We start from the raw sequence: 23,848 nt of genomic DNA, 5'->3' as shown, positions 1-23,848 counted from the left end.
AAATACAATTGATTGTATTCGGTTTCTATTTTTAGATATATACCAATAGCTGTGTTACTGTGATCTCCCTCGGCAGTGTGTGCCATAATTAATATGCATGGTGCACTGCTGAGGGGGAACAAAGGCCATGTACATGGATACATTCCATGTACATGGATTTTATTGAATCCTGGGGCTTGTGTAATGTCATATAGTGATTGTTCTATAGATATCAGAAACATAAGAGGCAACTGGAAGTTTTTAAAGTAAAATGAAGAGATAAACAGAATTCTAGGAAGTAAACTCCTTTTGTGAATATGTTAATTTTAGGAAATTATTACAAAGACCTAAAAGCTGGATGTGTAAAGAAAGTAATAAGTAAGTAACATCAAAATTTGTGTTATGTAGACAGTGTCCCCTAATATTAAAAGAGAAATCTATTGTTCTAAAAAAAAAAAAAAAAAAAAAAGAAATACAAAGTAGTATTCTAGAGTGGGAATTCTGCATCAACAAGATTAATTTACCTGGATAAGTGTTCAGAGTGTCACAGTTATTATACTGGAAGGGTAGAAAGGACATTAAGAAAAATAATTTATGAGCACAATTATGATATTTTGAGGAAGAAGTTTAATAATGCCCTTGCAAATCATGTAGAACTGTGTAACGAATATAATAGATTCCTGTTTGGAATAACTGAAATTTTAGGAAAAATCCTGGGGGGGTGAATGGGAGAATATTTTAGAATACAAATAATTGTTATGGCAGCTCAGACTGAACATTACAGTACCACATGGGTTAAATGAAAGCATTTGCATTAAGAGCTGCTATAGAGGTATTATATTTTGTATTTGTTTACTGGGAAAAAGCCCATTTTTAGCAGAGGCCCAGGGAGAAATACTTCAGGCAGATGTCTTTGGAATGTGGGAAGAAACCAGAGCAAACATACATGAATGCAGGGAGAACATGCAGACTCCACACAAAAGGAACCCCAGCTGAGAATTGAACCAGAGAACCTTTTGCTGTGAGGCAACAACACTAACTGCTGTACCACTAGGTAAGACTGCAATCCAACTTGCAGCTTGCTACAGATCCCCACCATGCCCCAAGATTCTCACTACACTTTTCTAAACATACTGGAAAATATTAAGATACAACCATCTTCTTCTTCTTTTGGCTTTTTCTCGGTTAGGGGTCGACACAGCAGATTACCTGTCTGCTCATGATTGGCAGTGGAGTTTTTACGGTGTCAAGTTGCCAGCCCGGCGCCCAACCTTTCACAGAAGGCACACATATGCACGCACTCACGCCTAGGGCCAATTTGGAGTGTCTAATCCACCTACAGCATGTCTTTGGGATGTGGGAGGAAACCGGCGCACCCTGAGGGAATCCACACGACCACAGGGAGGACATGCAGACTCTGCACAGAAGGTACCCCAGCAAAATATTAAGATATAGCCAAGCACCCTAATACTGGATGATTTCAACTACCCTGCCATTAACTGGGAAAACTACTTGTGTACCAATACCTTTGCCCAATAGTTCTTAGAATACATAAATTCCAATGCCCTGGATCAACTAATCCTTTGTCCCACCACGGGCTCCAATATCCTAGACCTGGTCATTACCAACATGGGAAATTGATCCTCCGCACCTATGGTCACCCCCTCATTGGTCAGGTCTGACTATAAGATAATCACCCTTGACATCCACATCTCACCTCCATCCCCCAGTACAGAAAGCTCCATAAAAAATGTCTCCAAAGCTAACTTCATACTACTCAAATCAGAAGTGACAAACTTCATGACACCCATGCAGACGGGAACTGAAAGTTCAACTGCTGAATCCTACACTAAGGCACTGTGTGAGCACATCCACTCGTGCATGAATCGTGCCATCCCCAATAGAACCAAGATGCTCTCCTCAAAAAAATGGAAGCCAATCTGGTGGTCCCTTGCCATAAACAAACTTTACAACAAAAGGAAGAAACTGTTACAAAAAAGAGGAAAATCCCAGGATGGAAAAAACTCCCTTACCAGACTCAGTAAGAAGCTGAGATCCCTCATAAAATCCTCCAAAGCTAGCTATGAAAATAAAATTGCCAAAGATTCCAAAGACAATCACAAGGCATTCTATAGCTATGTCAAGAATCTAAATGGCAATGCTCATATCTGCTCTGAGCTACAACAGAATGACATTAAATATACCGATCCCAAGGACATTGCCAATATCCTGACAGATTCAGTGCAAACTTCACCCCCCTCTCACCCTCTAAAGGGCCCATCTCAATACCAAAAGATTGCCAAATTCTGGTAATAATGGCCACACAGGTAAAACCACACTCTCCAAAGTTAAGAATACAGCATCCATGGGACCAGATGACATCCCAGGCTGTGTACTACATGAACTACAAAATAAACTGGCACCTAGCCTAAGTTTCATGTTTAATCATAGCCTCACCTCAGGCTTCTTGCCCACTGAGTGGCGCACAGCTACAGTTATCCCACTCCACAAGGGGGGATCTACCTTGGACCCTTGGAACTACTGCCCCATAAGTCTGATGAGCCTGATCTGCAAGGCCATGGAACATATTATCATGGAACTTATAAACAAAGACATTGGCAACCTTCAAACACTGTACCCCAAGCAGTTTGGCTTTGTGAAGGGCCGATCTTGTCTCCTGAACCTGATTGACTTCTTTCAATCAGTTTCCAGAGCTGTGGACAAGGATAAGGTGGTCCACACAGCCTATCTGGACCTCACCAAGGCCTTCAACACCATCCCCCACTCTGGAATCATAGATAAACTTACTAAGCAGGGCATTAATCCCTACATCAGTCAATGGGTTGCCAACTGGCTTATTGACAAAACCCACACTGTAAAGGTAGCCAACTCCAAATCCAGCTCCAGACAAGTGACAAGTGGAGTACTTCAGGGTTCAGTCCAGGGACTGCTCTTGTTTAGCATCTACTTCTCAGAAGTACAGCTAACACTAAGGGACTCTGGCTAGCAAAGTTCGCAGATGACTGCAAAGTGGGAGCCATTACTGAATCCCCAAATGATGTGGATATTCTACAAAAGGGCCTTAAAGAAACAGATGCCTGGTGCCAGAGCCATGGGCTCAAGCTCAATGCCAAGAAATGTATAGTTATCCCTTTTTGGGAAAAAACATTTACCCATGAATTACCACATAGGTGGCAGTGCACTAAACACAGAAAGTGATAAGAGACTTAGGGACACAGTTGGACAGTGGTCTCACCTTTGATAACCACATCGCTAAAACAGTCAGGAAGTCCTTCTATGTGGTGCACCTCATCACTAAGGGCTTTTCATCCAGAAAAAGGGAGGTCATTGTCCCACTGTACTCATCCCTCATTAGACCCATTAAAAAATACAATGCCCCGTTTGGTATGTACCTCTCAAGACATCTGCAATAACTGGAAAGGTTGCAGAAATACCTCACTAAAAGAATCACAGGCCTAAAGCAGGTGCCCTATTCTGACCGTCTAAAAAACTCTACCTATACTCGGTTGCATATCGTCTACTCAGAGGCGATCTCTGCTTAACATGCAAGGCTATGTCAAACCCAGAGTTGTTGGACATGCTACACTTAAAGAAATCCCAGTCTCTCAGAGACACATGCTCCAAGGATCTAAACCTTGTCATCACAATGAACAAAACATGCTGTAGGGATAGATTCCTGACCCAGAGACACCCCAGACTCTGGAAGAGACTACCCTTACATGTCAAGCAGACAGCCTCTTTGGCCCTCTTCAAAAGGAACATTGATGATTGGATGGGAGATAGGAAATTCACCCCGGGGATCACATCAGCTGCCCTGCTAGACAGGGGTCCAGGGAAGTAAATACTGTAGGAATAAATAGCCAGAGAATTATTATGGCTAGGCTTGTATAGGCCCTAGGGCCAATAGCCTAGTACCAACCTATGAACCTATGAACCACTGCAACCACTTCTATACACACTGAGTTGAGTGGATGAGAGTTGTTGACCACAACTGTTAGCTGAGATATATAAGTATCTTGTTTTTTTTTTCAATTATTTATACAGATTATTGTTTCTAACAATTAATATATAGCACTTATATTGTCTGCTTTTTAGTCTTTGAGTGTATTTTATTGCTATTAACTAATCTGCACAATTAACTGATTTTTTGCAGTTAAAAGCATTCTGTATCTTTACAAATCTTTATCTGTTTAAAAACTTTCATTTGTGGCTTTCTCTAGTGCTTACTGTCCGTAGGCTATTGTTTTTGTCCCCACCCCCCTCCCAGTTGGTGTCTTGCTGTTGTACTTGGTGGCTTTGCAGTTGCCCACCCCTACTGTAAATCTGATCTGTGACACTCCTCCCAGTCTAGTGTCATTAGCTCATTCTACCTAATACAGAGAGAACACTGGATAAGGCCTTCTGTTTTTCCTTTTTCCCTTTCAAAAAAAAAAAAAAAAAAAAAAAACATTTTTGTTTTTGCTGAATCTCCTTGTGTTCTGACTGTGCTTCTCAAACATTTTGGAAATATAGAGTATATTTCAGAGCATTTATTATAACTGTAATTGCCTTAATATTGCTACAACTCAAGTGCTCTAGGTTGCACTTCATCTGAAGTGTTTGTGTGTTTTAGCTGCTTTTCTGTATATATAGACTTCTCTGTTTCTTTAACTAAGCTCTGTAAAGTTGTTTTATTGTATTCCTGCCTGTATTTCTGAGTTTTTTTGCACTTTTAAAGTTTGTTTTTGCTTAGTTTAACTGGTAGGCTACACACTCCAGTGCGCTAGCCGAATTAAAGCATTTACTGTGTTTCTGTACCTAATTTCTGCTACTTTGTAAAAAAAAAAAAAAAATCCTTGTTTCCCACCTTTACTGAACTAGAATAGTCCAGTCTTCAGGTATTGCTGATCTCTGGGCTGTGCCATAGTTCCTGTGTTGCCCATATCCTTATTTGGATAGAGGGAAGCTTTTTTGTTCACCAGTGAGAGTGGGGAGCTCTGAGTAGCCTATCTGTCCCTTGAGGAGTGGTTCCAGACCAGTGACTTGTAGCTTATTGGCCGTTTTGGGCCATTTCCTATCTCTTTCCAACCACTTGCTTTAAAGCCAGCTTTAGCATGCTTTTGCGCTTGTAATTTAAAGTTTGTCCTGTTTGTTGCATTTACCTGTTGAGGCTACACACTCAAGTGCGTTAGCCTGTGTTACATATTTACTGCATTTTCCTGCTGTTTGTTGCAAAAAAGAAAAAAAAACAAAACAATGATCCTTGTTTCCCGTCTTTCCTGAACTAGAGTAGTCCAAATATAGACTTTGCTGTATTCTGGACTTTTGGAAAGTTCCTGTGTTGCCCATTTCCTTTCTTGGATAAAGGGAGGCTTCTTTGTTCACCAGTGGCAGTGGGGAGCTTAGAGCAGCCTATCCATCCCTGGAGGAGTGTTCCCAGCACAAGAATCTGGTAGTCTATTGGCTGTTTTAGGCCAATTTCTAGCTCTTTCAAGTCCCCCTGTATAAAACCCACTTTGGCACGGTTTTTGCGCTTGTTACTACTCAGCCAAGCTCCTTGTGGTCCTGCAGAGTGGTGCTAGCAGCAGAGAGGCTAAAAGAGCGACTGCTAACCTGATAAAAGTGTTTTTTTCCTGCTACTACCTGGGTGACTGTCTGATCTAGCTAAACTGCAAGTATTTCTGCTTCTTGAACTGTTTTAAACTGTTTAAAGTTGTTTTTGCACCTGCACTTTTAAAGTTTGTCCTGTTTGTTGCATATACCTGTTGAATCTACACACTCAAGTGCACTAGCCTGTGTTACATATTTATTGCATTTTCCTGCTGTTTGTTGCAAAAAAAAAAAAAAAACAATTATCCTTGTTTCCCATCTTTCCTGACCTAGAGTAGTCCAAATACAGGCTTTGCTGTATTCTGGACTTTTGGAAAGTTCCTGTGTTGCCCATTTCCTTTCTTGGATAAAGGGATGCTTCTTTGTTCACCAGTGGCAGTGGGGAGCTTAGAGCAGCCTATCTATCCCTGGAGGAGTGTTCCCAGCACAAGAATCTGATAGTCTATTAGCCATTTTAGGCCAATTTCTTGCTCTTTCAAGTCCGCCTGTATAAAACCCGCTTTGGCGCGGCTTTGTGCGATTTTGCACATAGCACAGCATTGGGCAGCTCCGCTTAATTGGGTTTAAACCATTCTTGGCTCCACAAAGTCTGCTCTTCACTTTTTCCCTTAGAACTGATCTAGTTCTCATAATAAACACCCTATTCCTACTCTAAAGCCTGGCACTTGCTCACTAAAGCAATTATATAAGTCAGCACTAAAAAATTAAAAGCACTGCACCCTCACAAACTCCCCTTGACTACCTTGCTCCCCATTGGCCCTTTTTTCAATTATAAAGGAATTCCCCAATACTATTCTAGCATGTCCAAAGGTCAGTTGTCAATCTCCTCTCCAATCCAGCTGGTGAATCTGGGAATCTTGAGGCAATGTTACAACTGCCTCATGTATACAGACAACCCTCTCCTCCTCCCAACAAATTCCAACACATGTGAGAGATGCAACCATATAGCCAAACTGGAGGCTAAGCTCTCTCAACTCAGTACTGGCGTAATCAGTCTCACATAGACCTACCACATCAGCAAACCAAACACATAAACACACAAAAACATACTTGGAGGCTCTAAATAAAAATATGTCTAAGCAGCAGAGACCTCCAAAGCAGACACCCAAGCAACCGCTACACCAAAACAAATCATGTGCAACACATAGCTCACAAAGCCAGTATGCCGAACAGTCACAGCCATTAAGGCTAAACAATACACCTGATACACTTGTAATAGATGACTCTATCGCAAGGCACACTGACGTCCCACTCACCAGGCTGAACAAGGTGAAGGTCATGGTGAGCTGCCTGTCGGGTGCTAGGATCTGCCACAAAACACAAGCACTCAGGTCACTCCAAGGCAAGTACAAATATGACTCAGCCATTGTCCATGCTGGTGTGAATGACCTGAGACGTACCTCCCTGGGCTACATGAAAAGAGACATAGAGGAGATCTCTGAGCATGTAGCCCAGGCCGGTATGACCCTGACCTTGAGTAGCATCTTACCCTCACCAAGAATGATGCCACAATATGAAGACAAGATAATCAATTTCAACAACTGGCTTAAGTATTGGTGTCATTCAAAGGAGATCCAATGCCTGTCAGCCTGGGATGACATGCTCGACAAGCCATGATGCTTCGCTAGGGATGGCTTGCACCTGTCACCCCTGGGCCTTTGGATATTGGCAAATGCTCTTGCCACCCCCATAGTGCCTTTTTTTAGGCAAGGCTCAAAAGACAAACCCACCTCCATTGGTATCACAAGGGATAAGAAACTAAGAGTAATGCTACTCAACACCAGAAGTCTAAACCTCAAGATGCATGCACTTGAAACTCTCCTTAGCATGGAGAACATCGATATCTGTGAAGTAACAGAAACCTGGTTCAAGGCTCCTGGGAGCACCCCAGCACTACCAGGTTATACCTCATACCATGCTTTTTGGCCCCAAAACTTGGACCGAACCACAAAAGGAGGGGGAGTATCAATATTCGTCAGTTACCCACACCTCCAGGTTGGTGGCACAGCACGAAGCATCAGACACTATCCATGTGCAAATAACAGAGGGTAAAACTGCCTTCCAGTTTATAGCCTGCTACAGACCACCCTCCCAAACCCAGGAACCCCACTCGGCCTTCCTGAGAACACTGGAAAATATGAAGGTCTCTCCAAACACCATTATACTGGGCGACATCAACTACCCAAACATAGACTGGGAGCATTACTCTAGCTCCAACACCCTAGCCCAAAGGTTTCTAGAATTTATAAACTCAAATGCTATGGAACAATTTGTTACCACTCCCAGAAGAGGGGAAAACATACTGGACCTGATCATCACCAACATGGGGGCTCTATGCTCCAGACCAGAAGTGTATCCCTCACTGTTAAGATCAGACCATAACTAATCTCACTGGATATTCACATCCCGACCCCACCCCCTGCCCAGAAAACCACAGTGAAAAACTTCACTAAAGCAAATTTCACACTCCTCAAAACCGAGGTGGAATCCTTCAAAGCCCCCGGGCCTGTGGAAAATACGGGCCAGACTGCAGAATCCTTTATAAATGCATTCTATGAACACCTTCAGGAATGCATGGATCATGCAATCCCAAATAAAACCAAGACCCAATCCCCCAAAGGCAGGCGTCCTGTCTGGTGGACCCCAGCCATAAACAAACTATACAATAGAAGGAGGAAGCTACTACATGATAGAGCAAAATCCCAAAAAGGGAAGGCATCTCTGATCAGTATTAGCAAAAAACTACGGGCACTCATAAAATCGTCTAAGGCCAGCTTCGAGAGAAAAATTGCACAGGACACTAAGGATAATCACAAGGCTTTCTTTAGTTATGTTAAGAACCTGGGTGGTAATTCCCAGATATGCTCAGAATTAGTCCAAAATGACAAAAAATACACCGAACCCACAGACATTGCCAACATCCTAGCTGACAGGTTCAGCGCAAACTCCCCACCAAAGGGCAAATATCTATCCCAGCAGAGTGCTGCCCCCCCTGACATCTCAGATGCTCAGGTAAGAGCCGCCCTCTCCAAAGCAAAAAACACAGCATCAATGGGACCAGGCGGTGTCCCAGGCTGTGTCCTACATGAACTCCAAGAAGAGCTAAACCCAAACATAAAACTACTGTTCAATCTCAGCCTTACTACAGGAAATGTACCCAAAGAGTGGCGTACAGCAACAGTGGTCCCTCTCCACAAAGGTGGTGCCACAATGGATCCTGGAAACTATCACCCCATAAGCCTGACTAGCTTGGTCTGCAAAGCTATGGAAAGGATCATCATGGACCTCATAAATAAAGATATTGGGGACCTACAGACACTGGATCCTACCCAGTTCGGCTTTGTTAAGGGCAGATCCTGCCTCTTAAACCTGGTCAATTTCTTTGAAACAGTCACCAAGGGCATTGACGGGAGGAAAGTGGTCCACACAGCCTACCTGGACCTCGCAAAAGCCTTTGATACAGTACCTCACTTGGGCATTATAGATAAGCTCACCAGCTTAAATATAAACCCCTATGTCACTAGATGGGTTGCAAACTGGCTCAAGGACAGAACCCACATGGTTAGAATTGCTGGAGCCATGTCAGACCCCAAACCAGTTACAAGTGGTGTCCCACAAGGCTCAGTCTTGGGACCTCTCTTGGTCAGTATATATTTCTCAGAGGTACAGGCCAACACGGAAGGACTGTGGCTGACCAAGTTCGCAGATGACTGCAAACTAGGCACCATAATTGACTCTCCAGCCGACACAAGCATCCTACAAAAGGGCCTCATAGAAACAGACAACTGGTGCCAGAGCCATGGCCTCAAGCTAAACTCCAAAAAGTGTATAGTCATCCTCTTTGGCAAAAACAAAGTGCCCACAAATTACCACATAGGTGGTAATCCATTAAGTACAGAAGAAGTAATTAGGGACCTGGGGACCCAAGTTGATAGCAATCTCTCATTTGAAAACCACGAGGCCAAAGTGGTTAGAAAAACATTTTATATAGCCCACCTAATCATGAAGGGATTCACATCTAGATCAGGGGAGGTCATCATGCCTCTTTACTCATCCCTCATCAGGCCCATAATTGAGTACAATGCCTCTTTTGGGATGTACCTTACCAGACACCTGCAGCAACTGGAAAGATCCCAAAAGTACCTCACCAAGAGGATCAAAGGGCTCAAACAGATGCCATATGCTGCCCAGTTAATGAAAGTCCAGCCCTACTCAGTGGCATACCGCCTGCTCAGAGGCGATCTGTGCCTAACATATAAAGCAATGTCTGACCCAGAATTAATGGACATGCTGCCCCTCAGAAAATCCAAATCCCATCGAGCTATGTGCTCGAGAGACTTGAACCTCAGCACTTGAAATAAATAGGACATGCTGGAGGGACAAATTCATAACCCAGAGGCTCCCTTCACTCTGGAATAAAATCCCAGTCCAGGTTAGGCAGAGTCCCTCATTGACTCTCTTCAAGAGGAATCTTGATGAGTGGATGGGAGATCATAGGTTTACCCCGGGTATCACTTCTGTGTCACTGTTAGACAGAGGCACAGTATACTAACCTCGAAAAAGGGCATAGCAAAATTAATTTAAAATGGGTGGCAAAAGCCAAACACACTCTGGCTAGGCTTATAAATGCCCTAGGGCAGATAGCCTAGTATGAACCTATGAACCTATGAACCTATGAACACCTGTGATCTAGTAGCTTATTTATTCTTTAGTTGGATCGACTTTTTTAATCAAATGTTATACCTTGCAATATGAGTTTATGATTTTTTTTTTTTTTTATTTTTTATTTATTATTTTATTTCAGATTCCAAGGGAAATTTAAATATTATATATTAGTATTAGTTAGTAGTTATTATTATTATAATTTTATTGGTATTAGCATTGATTTTTTAATTTTTTTGTGTGGTGTATGTGTTATGTGCGTACATTGTTTTTTTTTTTGATTCAGCGTGACTATTTAAGGAAGTGATGTGGTTGATTCATAATTCTGATGAAGTCCCCAGTGAGGGACAAAAGCACTTAATGTTTGTATAATAAAGGATTTTATTTTTAATTCATGCCAGTCATTTCGCATTTTTCTAGCACTCTGTAAATGCTACTCCTTAATTTATGTGAAACTATAAAAAATATTATACTGAGAGGTAAGGTAAGAGCAAATGTAGAGCTGAGGAAAACATAAATATACATCAAATGTGGCAGTAATAGGTTCATAGGCATATATTAGGCTACTGACCATGAAGCTTTTATTAGCCTAGCAGTGGAATCCAACTCAGTTGTTTCACTATGTATCATGGGTATTTATTAGGAGGGTACATTATTTAAAAAGTTTCTGGGGGTTGTGGGAAGGTATGTTAGTTTAGACAGTACTGTCTTCTTTTGTCTATCATAGATGTGGGGGCAAGATCAGGAGTAAATTTCCAGTCCTATCCATCGGCCAATGATATGCTTAAATAGGGTTAGAAATGAACTGTGCTTCACATGATGGGGAGTCTGTTCCCGAGCATAGGGCTCCTCTGAGACACATATATATCTCATCAAAGTGTCTTATTTATGTCACAAGCAGCATTTATATCCTTGTAGCAAATGGTTCTTATTATGTTCATTTTTCATATGTGCAAAAGGCCCATCAGTTCTAGAGTGGGGGATGCTTTGTATGCCAGGCATAGATCACCGCTCAGTAATCTGTTGGAAGCAGAGTATGGAGACAGGGCTTTGATGTGTTTCTACCCTGGATTCTCTTTGTAAAGAACCTTTGTTGGTGTTCCAACCATTGCATGTGTTTGGTCAGGTACATGCCAAAGGAGGCATTATACTCAATAATGGGTGTGATAAGGGCCAAATAAAGTGGCACTATGACTTATTTGGAGCTGGATGCCATGGTCTTACTTTTAAGTTGAATTACATAGAATGATTTTTTTTTACTACTTTGGCCACATGTTGGTCAAAGCCCAGATTGCTGTCTACATGTATTCTCAGATCCCTGACTACTAGGTCAGCTCTGAGAGATATCTTATAGATCGAGTAACTAGCCTGGTGGCATTTTCCAAAAAGGCATTTTAATGCATTTCTTGGCATTGAGTTTGGTTCATGAGTTTGTCAGCAATCATTTGTCTGTGTTAGACTCTCGTGAAACATGTTTGTGTCATGGGGGAATCTATGATAGTTCCCAATTTGCAATCTTCTGTGAACTTGGTCTGCCAAAGGCCCTTGACATTAGCCTTTGCCTCCGGAAGTAGATGCTAGGAGTGTTCCCAGCCCAAAAATACCCCACTGCTGACCAGTATCTTAGTGAAGGTGGCATCACCAATCCTGACTTCCTGGAATCTGCCTGTGAGCCAGGTGGTAAATCCAGCAGATTATGACAGGGTTAATGTCCAGTTTGCTGAGTATGTCAAATATGCCAGAGTAGGGTATTGTATAGAATGCATTAGCCTGGTCCAGGTTGGTGCTATGCATCACTTTCCCCTCATCCATTGCATTGGTGACCTTCTTAAATAAGTTTCACAAAGTTTAGTTGGTATGACCTTCCCTTGACAAAGCCAGACTGAGTTGGATCCAGCATCTGAAGGTCACCTATGTCGTTGTTGATAATTTACATGATAATTTTTTCCATGGCTATGCATGTTAGACTAGTCAGACTAATAGGTCCACAGTTCCCAGGGTCGGTTGATGGTCCACCCTTGTGAAGTGGGATAACCATTGCATTCCTCAATTCTCAAGGTACAAAGCCTGTTTTGAGGCTATAGTTGAAAAGTGTCACAAGTGATCCCGACAGATGTTTAGGAGGCATCTGAGGATATTATCAGGTCCCACTGATGTTGTGATTTTCACCTTAGTGAGCACAGCCAGGACCTTCTTCTGTTAATAGTTGGGGGGGTTATGCTAGAAGTATTTCATGGTGGGAAGTGGGGGAACAGTGGAGAGTGCAGTATAAGCTGAATTTGTCAGCCAGCATATTCGCTATGTCAGTCTGCTTAGTGAAGGTGACTCCATTAACCATCATTTCTGCATATTCCTGTGGGCTGCCTTTGAGGTTTAAAACATAGATGTAGAAGGCCCTGTAGTTGTCTTTAGCCTGTGATACTATTCTGACATCATAATTGGCTTTGTTAGACCTAATAAGTCCTCTATCTTTCCTGTTTAGTTCAGTTAGAGAGTTCTTACCATTATGGGAGTTGCTGTTCCTGGTTTCAGCCATGGCTTTTTTTTCCTTTTGTTATATACCCTATTAAGGTTAGGATTCCACCAATGTGGTTTGTTTTTAGAGTTTATTTGGGATTACTTCTAGTAGGTACAGCAACCTCTATATAACCATTTATATGGTTGTGCAGGGTTCTGTGAACAATTTTGCATATGTTGCGGTGAACTCAAGAGTTAGGAGGGGATCACTGTGCCTGCAAGTAAGTGGCAGTGTATGTTTCCCATCCTATAATGGCGTAGTTAAAATCTCCCATAAATGGGATATTTGGTTTAATGGTGAAGTCTCCAGTAGGTCTAGGAATGAGCCATGGGATTTTATGTGACTATAGTTTGCTAAGATATGGTGTGGGACTTTGACTATGGTGATTTGCACATGGATACATTCCAGGTCATCGTCCTGTTTAACCAATATAGCTATGCCTGTTGCTAATATAGATGGAGACTCCTCCACCTTTTGTCTCTGTCTTTTCAGCTCAGCTGATGGTCTACATGTATGTAAGGCACTGAAGCCTTGCATTGCAGAGTATTTTCTGCTGATTTAAATCATATAACATGAACGGCACAAGTATTCATATTCTACAGAGTGAGGAGAGTTTGCGCAATGTAGAGTTTCTTGTTTAGGCTCCTAGCATTGAACAGTAACACCTTCAGGTTTCTTTGGATTTTATTTGCTATGTTGGTAGGTGTGTCATTTGCCATTGCTTATAAAAGGCTCTAAGGGGGTGGAAAAAGTTTTAACTAATATTCAAAAGCAATGTGGTTTTCTAACCATGTCCTCCCATGCTGATAAATATTGAATCCCCCGAAAGACACCAGAAACTAAGCCAATCAGAGAAGTCCTTCATCTTTGGTTTGTACTATGGCATCATCCTTGGTGAAGGCAGAATGCTGTTCAGTGCAAGCTACACACCTGTCTGAGACACATATTCAGAGAGAGCAATGATGTCTTTATTCATATAATCCAGGAAAGTGTACCTCGGGTCAGTAGCACCCACATGGACTATGATAGAATCATACTGGGACCTGTGGTGTAGAGATCTGAATGCATGCTTTAATTGGTGGATCCTGGCTCAAGATAAGCAATTCACCATTATTTATTGTTTGTTCAGCCTGATGAATGGGCCATCTGTGTGTCTTACAGTGGAGAACCCTATGACTAGAGTCCTGGGTAATGTGTTTGTTGCCTTATAGACTTTGCTCTTGGGGCTCCACTGGGTGTAGGAATATGCATAGTGTTTGGTGTTGCTTTTGCTGAATGCTTTACATATTGCTGAGGAGAGGTATAGCTGTTTATAGGCTTTGGAGGTCTTTGAGGTTTGGAAAATGTGTTTATTAGTGCCTCAGCATAGATTGTTCTGTATGTAATGGACACTATTTGTGGTGCCTGTAGTTTGTGTTCTTGTCAGCCTTGTTTGTTTACAAGATTTTTGCATCCAATGAAATTGTGTATGTGCTTTTCCTGCATACTGTGTTTGTTTCTTTAAGGATTAAATGATTGTCTGTTAACATGAGACAATTATTACATTGCATCAGGATGCTCATATCTACCACATTAGCTACAGAGGCATTTGGAAATTGCATATCTATGTTGTCTGGACCTGTATTTAGGTGGGCTGCTGTAGGTCATGGACTGGGTTACACAGAGGTCTCCTTGGGTGATCCTTCGGGTTTGTTAGTATACCTGGTTAGATTGTGTTACAATTTGATCATAGTGCTGTTTAATGTGCTGGAGACAATTTGCAATAAGGGGTGTTTACTCAAGTGCAATACAGGTTTGCTGGGTAGTCACCCAGTATTATGGCTATATGCAAAACAATGGGTGGGAAAATGCTTAAATAGGTTACACAACAGACAATAGCAGTGAAAGAAGGGGAAACTTTGGATATCAAGTTACCATAAGGGGCAGGCTAGAGACATGGCCTTTTAAAACTACAGCATGAGAAGGGCAAAAAGCTTAGAGAAAAAAATCAAACTGGAGCTCTATTCCTCTGGTTAGAATTTCAGAAACTGTTAGCTTAATGTCCGAGTCAGGGGAGAAGCAAACTCAAAGAAGAGGGAAAAGCAGTTTTAGAAAGGCACTGGAATTCTACTTTAACCAGGTATATACAGATATAAAAAGTACTGAAGTACAAATGCTGGAGCAGAATTCACAACACTGCCACAATGGCAATCCTACCACAGACTAAGACACCATACTATGCAGTAATTTACCAGTAACACTGTAATAAATGACTAAATGAGGCTAAGAACTGGCAGTAAATTACAGTCCTGCCACAAATATGAAAGAAGTTACAAGACTGATTGAGTAATCAGACTGGGATCAAAATACAAAGTGCCATCTTTTACATGTAATTCTACTTTTAGAAATAGAAGTACAATATAATGTATAAACAGTGATAAAATCTTGGAGTAATACAAACACAACTGCCAATGAAGCTACAAGGTTAAGGTCCCAGAACAAGCTAAACATAGTGTAAACAAATAACTTTTCACTATAAGGACAATTTAAAATATTTAAGCAGAATTTGAATAGAAACATTTTTTTTCCTTTCTTTCTGATGAAATGCTTGTATCTCGCACCTCTCATATTCTTTAACAAATGGCTCTGTTTGGATGTAGTTCTGTGTTAAATATAGCAGACTTGAGAAAGAGAGATACAAGCAAATACTGATACCTCCCAACCATACTGAATTACTCGGTTTTTGCTGAGTTTTGGGGTCCAAATGAAGGGGTGTCACAATTCCTGAGTGGCACCCCTTCATTTCCAATTTTTTTCTTCTTTTTTTTTTATTTTTCTTCTTTGTTTTTTAATTTTCGTGCATGAGTCAACGTCATCACGTGCGTGATGCCGTCGGCTTCATCAGGGCTACCAGCCTGTCAGAATTGAGCTCAAGGAGCTAATGTCATGCACGCATTTCTGGCTGGCTGGCCATTCAAATACTCTGCAAGCTGGAAGGGTAACGGCGGGGAAAGGATCTGTCGGAAATCAGATTACCATGTCTTACTGCTTAAGTTAGCCAGTTTTTATGTCTGAGAGGCAGGACTTCAGGGATGATTGACTGAGTGCAGGGTGAGGTTAGAAGAAAAAAAAAACAGGTCTGCCACCCAGTTGTTTGCAAAATAGTAAGATTTCCTATTTTCAGTACAGTATTTAATGGAGTGAGTCATGCAGCAGTATATTCTCAGCTACAGGCTCCAACAGCTGTTGCTGGGTCAAAACCTTCACTGTTACCTCTTGTTTTTCTGGGCTCTGGAGATGTTAGGCTCCTTTTAAAAGTGAGCTGTCAAAAGTCCAAGTCTAAGGAGCTTCGAGATACCCACTCAAAAACTGGAATTTATCTTAACGCAGGAGCTAATGAAATCTGTAGCATTTTACTCCTTTTTGCTGGGCTTGAAATTCATAACTGTAGTCACCAGCTCCCTTGGTAAGTTGTATTTTTTTGTTTCTGTCTTGAGAGGATGGCTTGCATCTTTAAGAAGTTATTGATGGGGGTGCTTCTCTACCTATGTGGTGCTGACACGTTTGTGTGTGTTTGTGTGTGTGCGTGTGCATGTGTGTGCGTGTGCGTGTGTGTGTGTGTGTGTGTGTGTGTGTGTGTGTGTGTGTGTGTGTGTGTGTGTGTGTGTGTCTCGGAATTGATCACAAGGAGCTTGTATCTAAGTGTTGAAGCATTTCAAAGTTGCTCTTTTCATGGTGAGTAATCCACTACAATTATGTATCATGTTCCAGTAATTTCCTTAATGGCAAATTCACAGCTGGCAAATTCAGAATAAACTTTGAAAGATGTTGACTGCAGTATTCCAAAATCCTCAGATCAGCTTGTTAATCCTGCAGTGGAAGCATTTGTACAATTGCTTTTACTTTCTCATCATCTGGATTCAAGTCTTCATGCGGTAAGAAATGACGTATATTTCAGCTCTGTAACTCAAATTATGTTTACTTTTATTCAGCTTGAGGTTATTCTATATCTTCCTCTTCCACAACTCAGACAGTCTCACATCATTCTCCTTTTGGTGTGATCTCACATTGGTATGTCATTGGTTATCTAAACAATAACATCAGCACCCCTCAATTATCTGTACAATAGCTCTATGAAAATGTTCAGGTCCCATTGAAGTAATAAAGGCAGCACTTACAAGGCTGTTCTTTCCCATAGATTAATTAAAAGTCCAGAGTTTGGAACTTTCCTTATCAAATTTTATTTACCAAATTTATTGGTTGGCATTGACAGTAGAAAATACATTATTCCTTGCTTGCCAAACCCCAATTAATTAAGTGTACAAATGCATTTGCACAAAACATGCCAAACCACCATTGAACACCTTAATATTAAAGAAGTTTACTTGATGTGTTATAATTCTCTCTCTTCTCTTGTAGCATACCATACTGTCTTGTGAAACTGGGACTGCTTGTATATAATTAGAAGCATTAAATGTTTTTATATAATTTGTTAGTTGGCTATCAGATAGTGCTCTGTTTTTTTAGTTTTATGAAGGTCTTGCAGATGTAAGGACATATGCACTTTATATGATTATAGCCTTATTATGGCCTCACAAATCTATACAACTTAGCATTTTAACTCCATGGCTGATACAAGAAATTTCATATCCATTGTTGTAGCTGTGAAGTGACAACTGAATTTATATTTCCCCATTATTGTCTTTGGAGTTTGCCCAGGTTATTTGTGCTAAGAGGTTTAGAGCTATGCTAGAAGTGAGAACTGAATTTGTATCCCCCATTATTGGGTTTTTCAAGGTTTTTTGTGTGAAGAGGTTTGAGAGCTATGGTTAGAAGTGAGAACTGAATTTGTATTCCCCCAATATTGTCCAGGTTTTTTGTGTGAACTGAATTCACTAAATGATAGCCATTTAAGTTTCAGTCTTCATATCTTTCAGGAAGCTGCTGATTTTGCATAGTGGTATGTTGCTCTGACTGTAGTGCATAGGGTCCTGGGTTCAAGACTTGCCAGTGAAATGCATAGTGATAACACATTTTATTCTAGCAACTTTCCAAAATTATACAATCAATGTTTAAAATGTATTCCTGTTTTTTGACCTTTTGTTCCCCCCACAAAAAAAAAAACTGAAATTGAAAATTAGTATGAGAAGTTGTGCAAGATGCCTATGGCTTACACTACTGTCATTCTGTTTATAGTGTGGGTGTGGAAGTAGACTTTTATAATGGAAATGTTCTGAATTGAGCAGTTTTGTCATTATTGGTTCATGCATTTTGTTTCATTGCCTACAGTACAGCCTACTGGAAAAATGTTCAAACAATAAATGTAAAATGCACTGTGTCTAACAAGTGTGCTGTATTATACAAGGAATATAATAAAGTCAGGAAGGTGTATCAAAGAAAACAATACATGTATGTTTCTTGTTTTGTGTGCAAGGGGCCAATGATTTGAAAACAGCCCAAAGGTAATCTTTATCCACCACTGGCCAGATGCATTTTCATTAGATGTGATGTGGGTTTCAATGCTGTTTCAATGAATGTGAGTTTCAAGGGCAAATAAAGTTTAATGCCAAGTCTATTTTCATTGTGAGACAGTATTGCTTTGTTTAGCACATGTCTATTAGTGTTTGAGCATTATGCTGTAAAATGTAAAAATAAAATCCAAATAATCATTGTAGAAGTAAAGCAGTATGCACACATTAGTGTTTATGGTAAATGGGGCAAAATTGCCAGGTAATGGGACATTCGAATGGCTGCAGGGGGACTCTGGTGCCATATTTTTGTTGTCTGTTCTTCAGTTTGCATTTGAAAGTTGGTATCCCACAATTCCATTGGAGTGGATGGGGTTACATAATTATATATGCAAATTATATGTTAATCAGAGTACAGATTTTTAGCTATTTTTCATGGGCCTTGTCCAGATTTTTGATGTTTCCAGGTTGAGAGGTATGAATGGACCTCTAGTCTGATAGTTAGAATTTCAATAATAAATTACCTGTGCTTGATTTGTATGCATTCATTAGGGGTAATATAAATGATGGTTCATGTTTATAGTGGGTTAAAGCTCTTAATAGTGAGGGATATGTTTAAGAAGTCATTGTTACTGACATTGCAGTAGGGGATGAGAAAAGACCTGCTTCTGTATTTATTGATAAAGTTGCTGTATACTTTTTTCTTAAGTATTTAAACAATAATTGAACTGCACTGTATGATTATTTTTATCTGTTTAATTGCATTGCACAACAACTGATCACTGTACTATAGTACATTACTTCATATTTCATACTTTTAATAATTCAGCATTTTGGATTCATTTTATGTTATGCATTTTCTGATATCCTCTTTTATATAAAATGCCAGTGTGTCTGTGTGTGTGTGTGTGTGTGTGTGTGTGTGTGTGTGTGTGTGTGTGTGTGTGTGTGCGTGCGTGCGTGCGTGCATGCGTGCGTGTGTGCGTGTGTGCGTGTGTGTGTGTGTGTGTGTGTGTGTGTGTGTGTGTGTGTGTGCTGGAGCATGTATAAAACAGATATTATCACATCAACACACATCTGGGCAGTTATGAGGTACAAGTTCAATGTGCAAGTACCTCAAAGCCTGAAAATATAATATCTGTTAAGTACATAACACATTATATGTAATTACATTTATTAAATGCCTGCACATACAGTAATATGTTAAGTACATAGCACAGTATGTGTTATTGCATTTATGAAATGCCTGAGCATCTACTAATATCCAAGTACATAACACAGCATGTGTTATTGCATTTAAGAAATGCCTGAGCATCTACTAATATCTGTTAAGTACATAACCCAGCATGTGATATTACATTTATGAAATTCCTTTTTTTGGAGCTGCTTTTACTGGACACCTGTGACAGGTCTATATTATGCATGTTTTATATACCCAAATCAAGTGTTTAGAATTATGATATCTGCTGACAAAGCAGTGCAGCATGATGGGGGTTGATGTTACACAATGAAGCTAACACTCTTTGGATGAGATATTAAACCAAGGCCCATATTCCAAATTTCATGGTAGCTCAGGTCGATGTCAAAGATCCCTTTAGTCACGGGAATGATAGTATTTCAAATAACATTTTAATAGCATGTTCCATTTGTTTTTGAATAAGAACACTTTGAAAATGCCCTAAAGCTGGTACATTTGGTAGATAGTTTAAAGTATGAATAATGTGACCCTAATACCAGTATTCTGTAAATTAGCTACTGCAATCTATGAAATTCAAACTATCTGCCATATATTTATAAGGCAAAAGTGATATTTTATTGTGTACATCACTATTGGTGTCAGTAAGCATAAATGTAACACAATAAGCTTTTGGAAATATTTGAGTTCTACAGTCAAATTTGTATGGAAATGATTTATTTTCTGGTGTCATATAACTGTTGCCCACATTTTAAATTTCTGGCTTGAGTTTCTATTACTTAACATGTAGAATCACAACTTTTCTAATACTTGTAAAAATAAAACACAGTCACAGGTTACTTAGATTATTTTACTATCTGCTTTTTAATTTCACAGAACATAGAAATGATGCAATTCACTTTTCCCTCTCTGCTCATCAGCTCATGTTATTCAAGATTATACAATGACTGGCCATTAGCATTCCAAATTGTCCATGCTTATTGGCCAGCCCAACCAGCGTGCCCGTTGTAAATCTGAGAATATACTAATGGAAAAAGGTCCAGTCGCCCAGACTTTTTTCTGTTGGTAAATTCTTTAAATTTTATTTTTATTTCTTAAAAAATAAAAATAAAATCTGTAGTCTGGACTCCAGACATACCAGAGAGGCAGCATGGACAAAATGCTAGGGAAATCAGGTACATTATTTAAAACTAAACACATGTACCTGATATCCCTTGTATTTCGTCCATGCTGTCTCTCTCCTATCCCTAAACTGCCCTAAAGTTTTTTTTTTTAATTAAAAAAAAGAAAGAAATAAAAACAGAGCAACAGGGATCTTCTTTTCTCCATTGCTTACTTTCCCGAACACTGATGTACTGGGTATGCATGGGAATGCAAGTCCCAAACGCATGTGCAGTACATCAGATAAGGCTCAAGTAAATGTCCAGCAGTGGAAGGACAACATGTCGCCCTTATACAAAGACATTATTTAAGAAAAGTAAGTATTTTTTTTCTCAAATAATGTCATTGTATAATAGCAGTAACCCACATCTGAGTGTGGGCAATGCTGGATTTACCTATGGTTGTCTTTGTTTGGTCACTCAGGCTTTGCCCTCATGGCCAAACTACACCAACCATGGATAAATCCAACATTACCCACTCCCAGGCATGGGTTATTGCTATAGTATAACACTGTGCCCACATATAGTACTATTTGAAAGGTGTATGCTCTATACTCACAGTTTTAAAATATCATAAACCATGTCATAGCAATACTCTAAACCATTCAGATTAAGATAGGAGTAGCTCCTATTCTGTAGTCATATGCACTGTTCTTTTACGTGCAACAGTGGGTGCTTTTAAATAACATGTGCATGATATATAATAATATATCAAAACATTTGTGTTTCTGGATATGTATACATATAAATCCAAAGGAAAGTTGTAAAAACACGGAGCGAAGACTCAAAACAAATTATTTGCAGAAGTTTTAATAAAGCCACTTAACACGAACACCAAACTAATATAAACATTAATAATATTTAGTTTAGTTTGGTGTTCGTGTTAAGTGGCTTTATTAAAACTTCTGCAAATAATTTGTTTGAGTCTCCGCTCCATGTTTTCAGCACTTTCCTTTGGATTTATATGTATACATATAACTGCATAACACCATTTGTTTTCTTGCCTTTTCTCCAGTTGCTTGCACGATGGATTCATTCTTTACTTTACAACTAAATCACTATTTGACTAATCTATTAAATAATTCCTTTTTTGCAATAAATAGTAATTTGAATGGAGAGAGTAAACTAGATCAGTGACTGCAGTGGTGGTGCTGCAGTAGCGTTGTCGCTTCACAGTAAAGACGTTGTCCTGTTTGATTCTCAGCTAGAGCGTCTTCTGTGTTGAGACATGCGTGAATGGGCGTACGTTCGTTGAAGACTGTGCATCAGGGCCGGCAACTCGGCATGTAAAAATCTACTGCCAATCATTAGCGGACCGGAGTTCTGCTGTGGCAACCACTAACTGGGAAAAGCCGAAAGACACAGCAGCAAGGGTAAACTAGATCAGTCCATGGTTTATAAAAAAAAAAACAAAAAATGTGCAGTTAAGCAAATACAACAGTGCATGTAAACTAAGTTTTAAGATGAAATATTTTATATGGTTCTGTGTTAACTGTAAAATGAACATGACATACTGCATGCATTAATGTACAATAAAGCTAGGATCAGAGTGAAATTCTTTTTATAGTTTTGAGAAACTATTTTCCTTGACATGCCGCTTGTGAAAGGCATGATCTTTGACAAGTTCAGAATTTCTACATAAATGAACTTACAAAACACCATAGTGATAACTGTATATTTACCAGAAGTACGGAGCTTCTTGTTTTGCAAAACAGAGAGGATCACCAGGATATTGCCAAGAATATCTGTAATTATAGTGAAAATCATCATAGTGGCTTGAATGATAGTGACAGCTGTAGATGGCTGATATAGTGATGAAGTGGTCTGGTTATCTCCATTCAGGTCACTTTCACTGCAGCTTGTGTTACAATTAGACATGTTTCCTTAATATTTACCATAAGTCGATAGCTTTAACTTATAGACATTAAACAATATTGGATGCTGTCACTGTATTTTGACTTGGGGTGAAATATAATTCGAAACAGCAAATGCATAGCAAAAAAGCAATGGGATAAATATGTCCTTTCTTTTAAAAATAATGACCACAATTCAAATGCAGTCATGAATACAATTAAGTAAAATCAAGCAAGCATTCTTTTCAAAGTAGAATCCAGTGATGAAAGAGTAAGAAAACTGACATCAAGGCTGCACAGAAAAGCAACTTGGCTGCTGTGAAATTTGCTTTGCTTGAATGTAAAATTTTTGAGCTCTGTATTACCAGCGCTGACTGGTGTAAAAGACTATAAAGTTCTCTTTTCCATTCACATAACATAATATCACACTGTCTGTGTTGAACTGCAGTTTCCACAGCTGATTGATTTTTTTTTTGCCACAGTCTCATATTTAAAAGGAAAGCATTTTCCCAAAGGAGTTCAAGATGATGTATCCTGAGACAGTACCTGCCAAAAGAAAAGTATAGTAGGGAACATAACTGCTGTATAAATAATCTCAGTTGCACTGTTGTACTTCTTTGCATGCAATTAAATGTGAGATTTTGATGTATGCATTTATTTGGTTTTACTTATCTGCTCTTGTTTACTGGGAGAGTCTGTCTGAGCAGTTTGTTTTCAGTTGAAGCTCAGGGAGAAAAACTCCAAGATGTAAGACTAGAACACAATGAAGTTTTCAAACAATTGAAGTAATCATTAGCATAAATATTTCATGATAACTTTAATAGTAGAAGTGTTGAACACTTATTTCTGGCCATTACTATAAAACAATCAAGTATTAAAGGAATTAAATATATGCAAACATTATTCATTCAAGTTAAAACAACAGTTGACAATGCAGAAGTATAAAAATGCTAAAACTGTCATTTTAGTTTAGTCAGCTCTGGCATATGTGGTAAAAATGGCAATAGCCATGCTTTGATGGTCGTAATCTCAATCAGAAGTGGATTATATGAAGAGACAGCAAAATATGATTGCTACAATATTGAGGAGGAGAATAAACATTTACAGGACTAAAATAATATTAAGTCTTTATAGACCTGTATGTATCTATAGTCATTTATTCATATTGTCTAATAGTGCAAAAAACATCCTGAGAATTCAATAAACTCCATCTAGGTTTTAAGAGAAGCCTGCATGGAACTTACAGATTAGTACAATGATCAGAAGCTCTTATTGCATATTCATACTGCACTTACATGAATACATGTAAGATTTTAAGGTCAGAATCAATGGTGCAGAGCAGCACAACAACAGAAACAAGAAGCTTTCAATTTCCCCGACAAGCAAACCTACTCACCAGGATTGCACAGATAGCGACAATGACT

General features: G+C 39.6%; 1 protein-coding gene across 1 annotated transcript in view; it reads right to left on the bottom strand.

Annotated features, from left to right (window-relative positions):
* Positions 1–22,449, bottom strand: part of LOC122808257 (melatonin receptor type 1C-like) — a 115,680-nt gene extending 93,231 nt beyond the window's left edge. Inside the window, exon 1 of the mRNA XM_044079221.1 lies at positions 22,254–22,449. Within this exon, the coding sequence (XP_043935156.1) occupies positions 22,254–22,449 (196 nt within the window). The remainder of the gene's footprint in view (positions 1–22,253) is intronic.
* Positions 22,450–23,848: the final 1,399 nt, after the last annotated feature.

The sequence above is a fragment of the Protopterus annectens genome, chromosome 8.part0, assembly GCF_019279795.1.
Source record: "Protopterus annectens isolate FY-2018-M chromosome 8.part0, PAN1.0, whole genome shotgun sequence".
NCBI lineage: Eukaryota > Metazoa > Chordata > Ceratodontiformes > Protopteridae > Protopterus > Protopterus annectens.
Note: the sequence above shows the minus strand (reverse complement) of the source record. Positions and strands in the feature narration are given on the sequence as shown.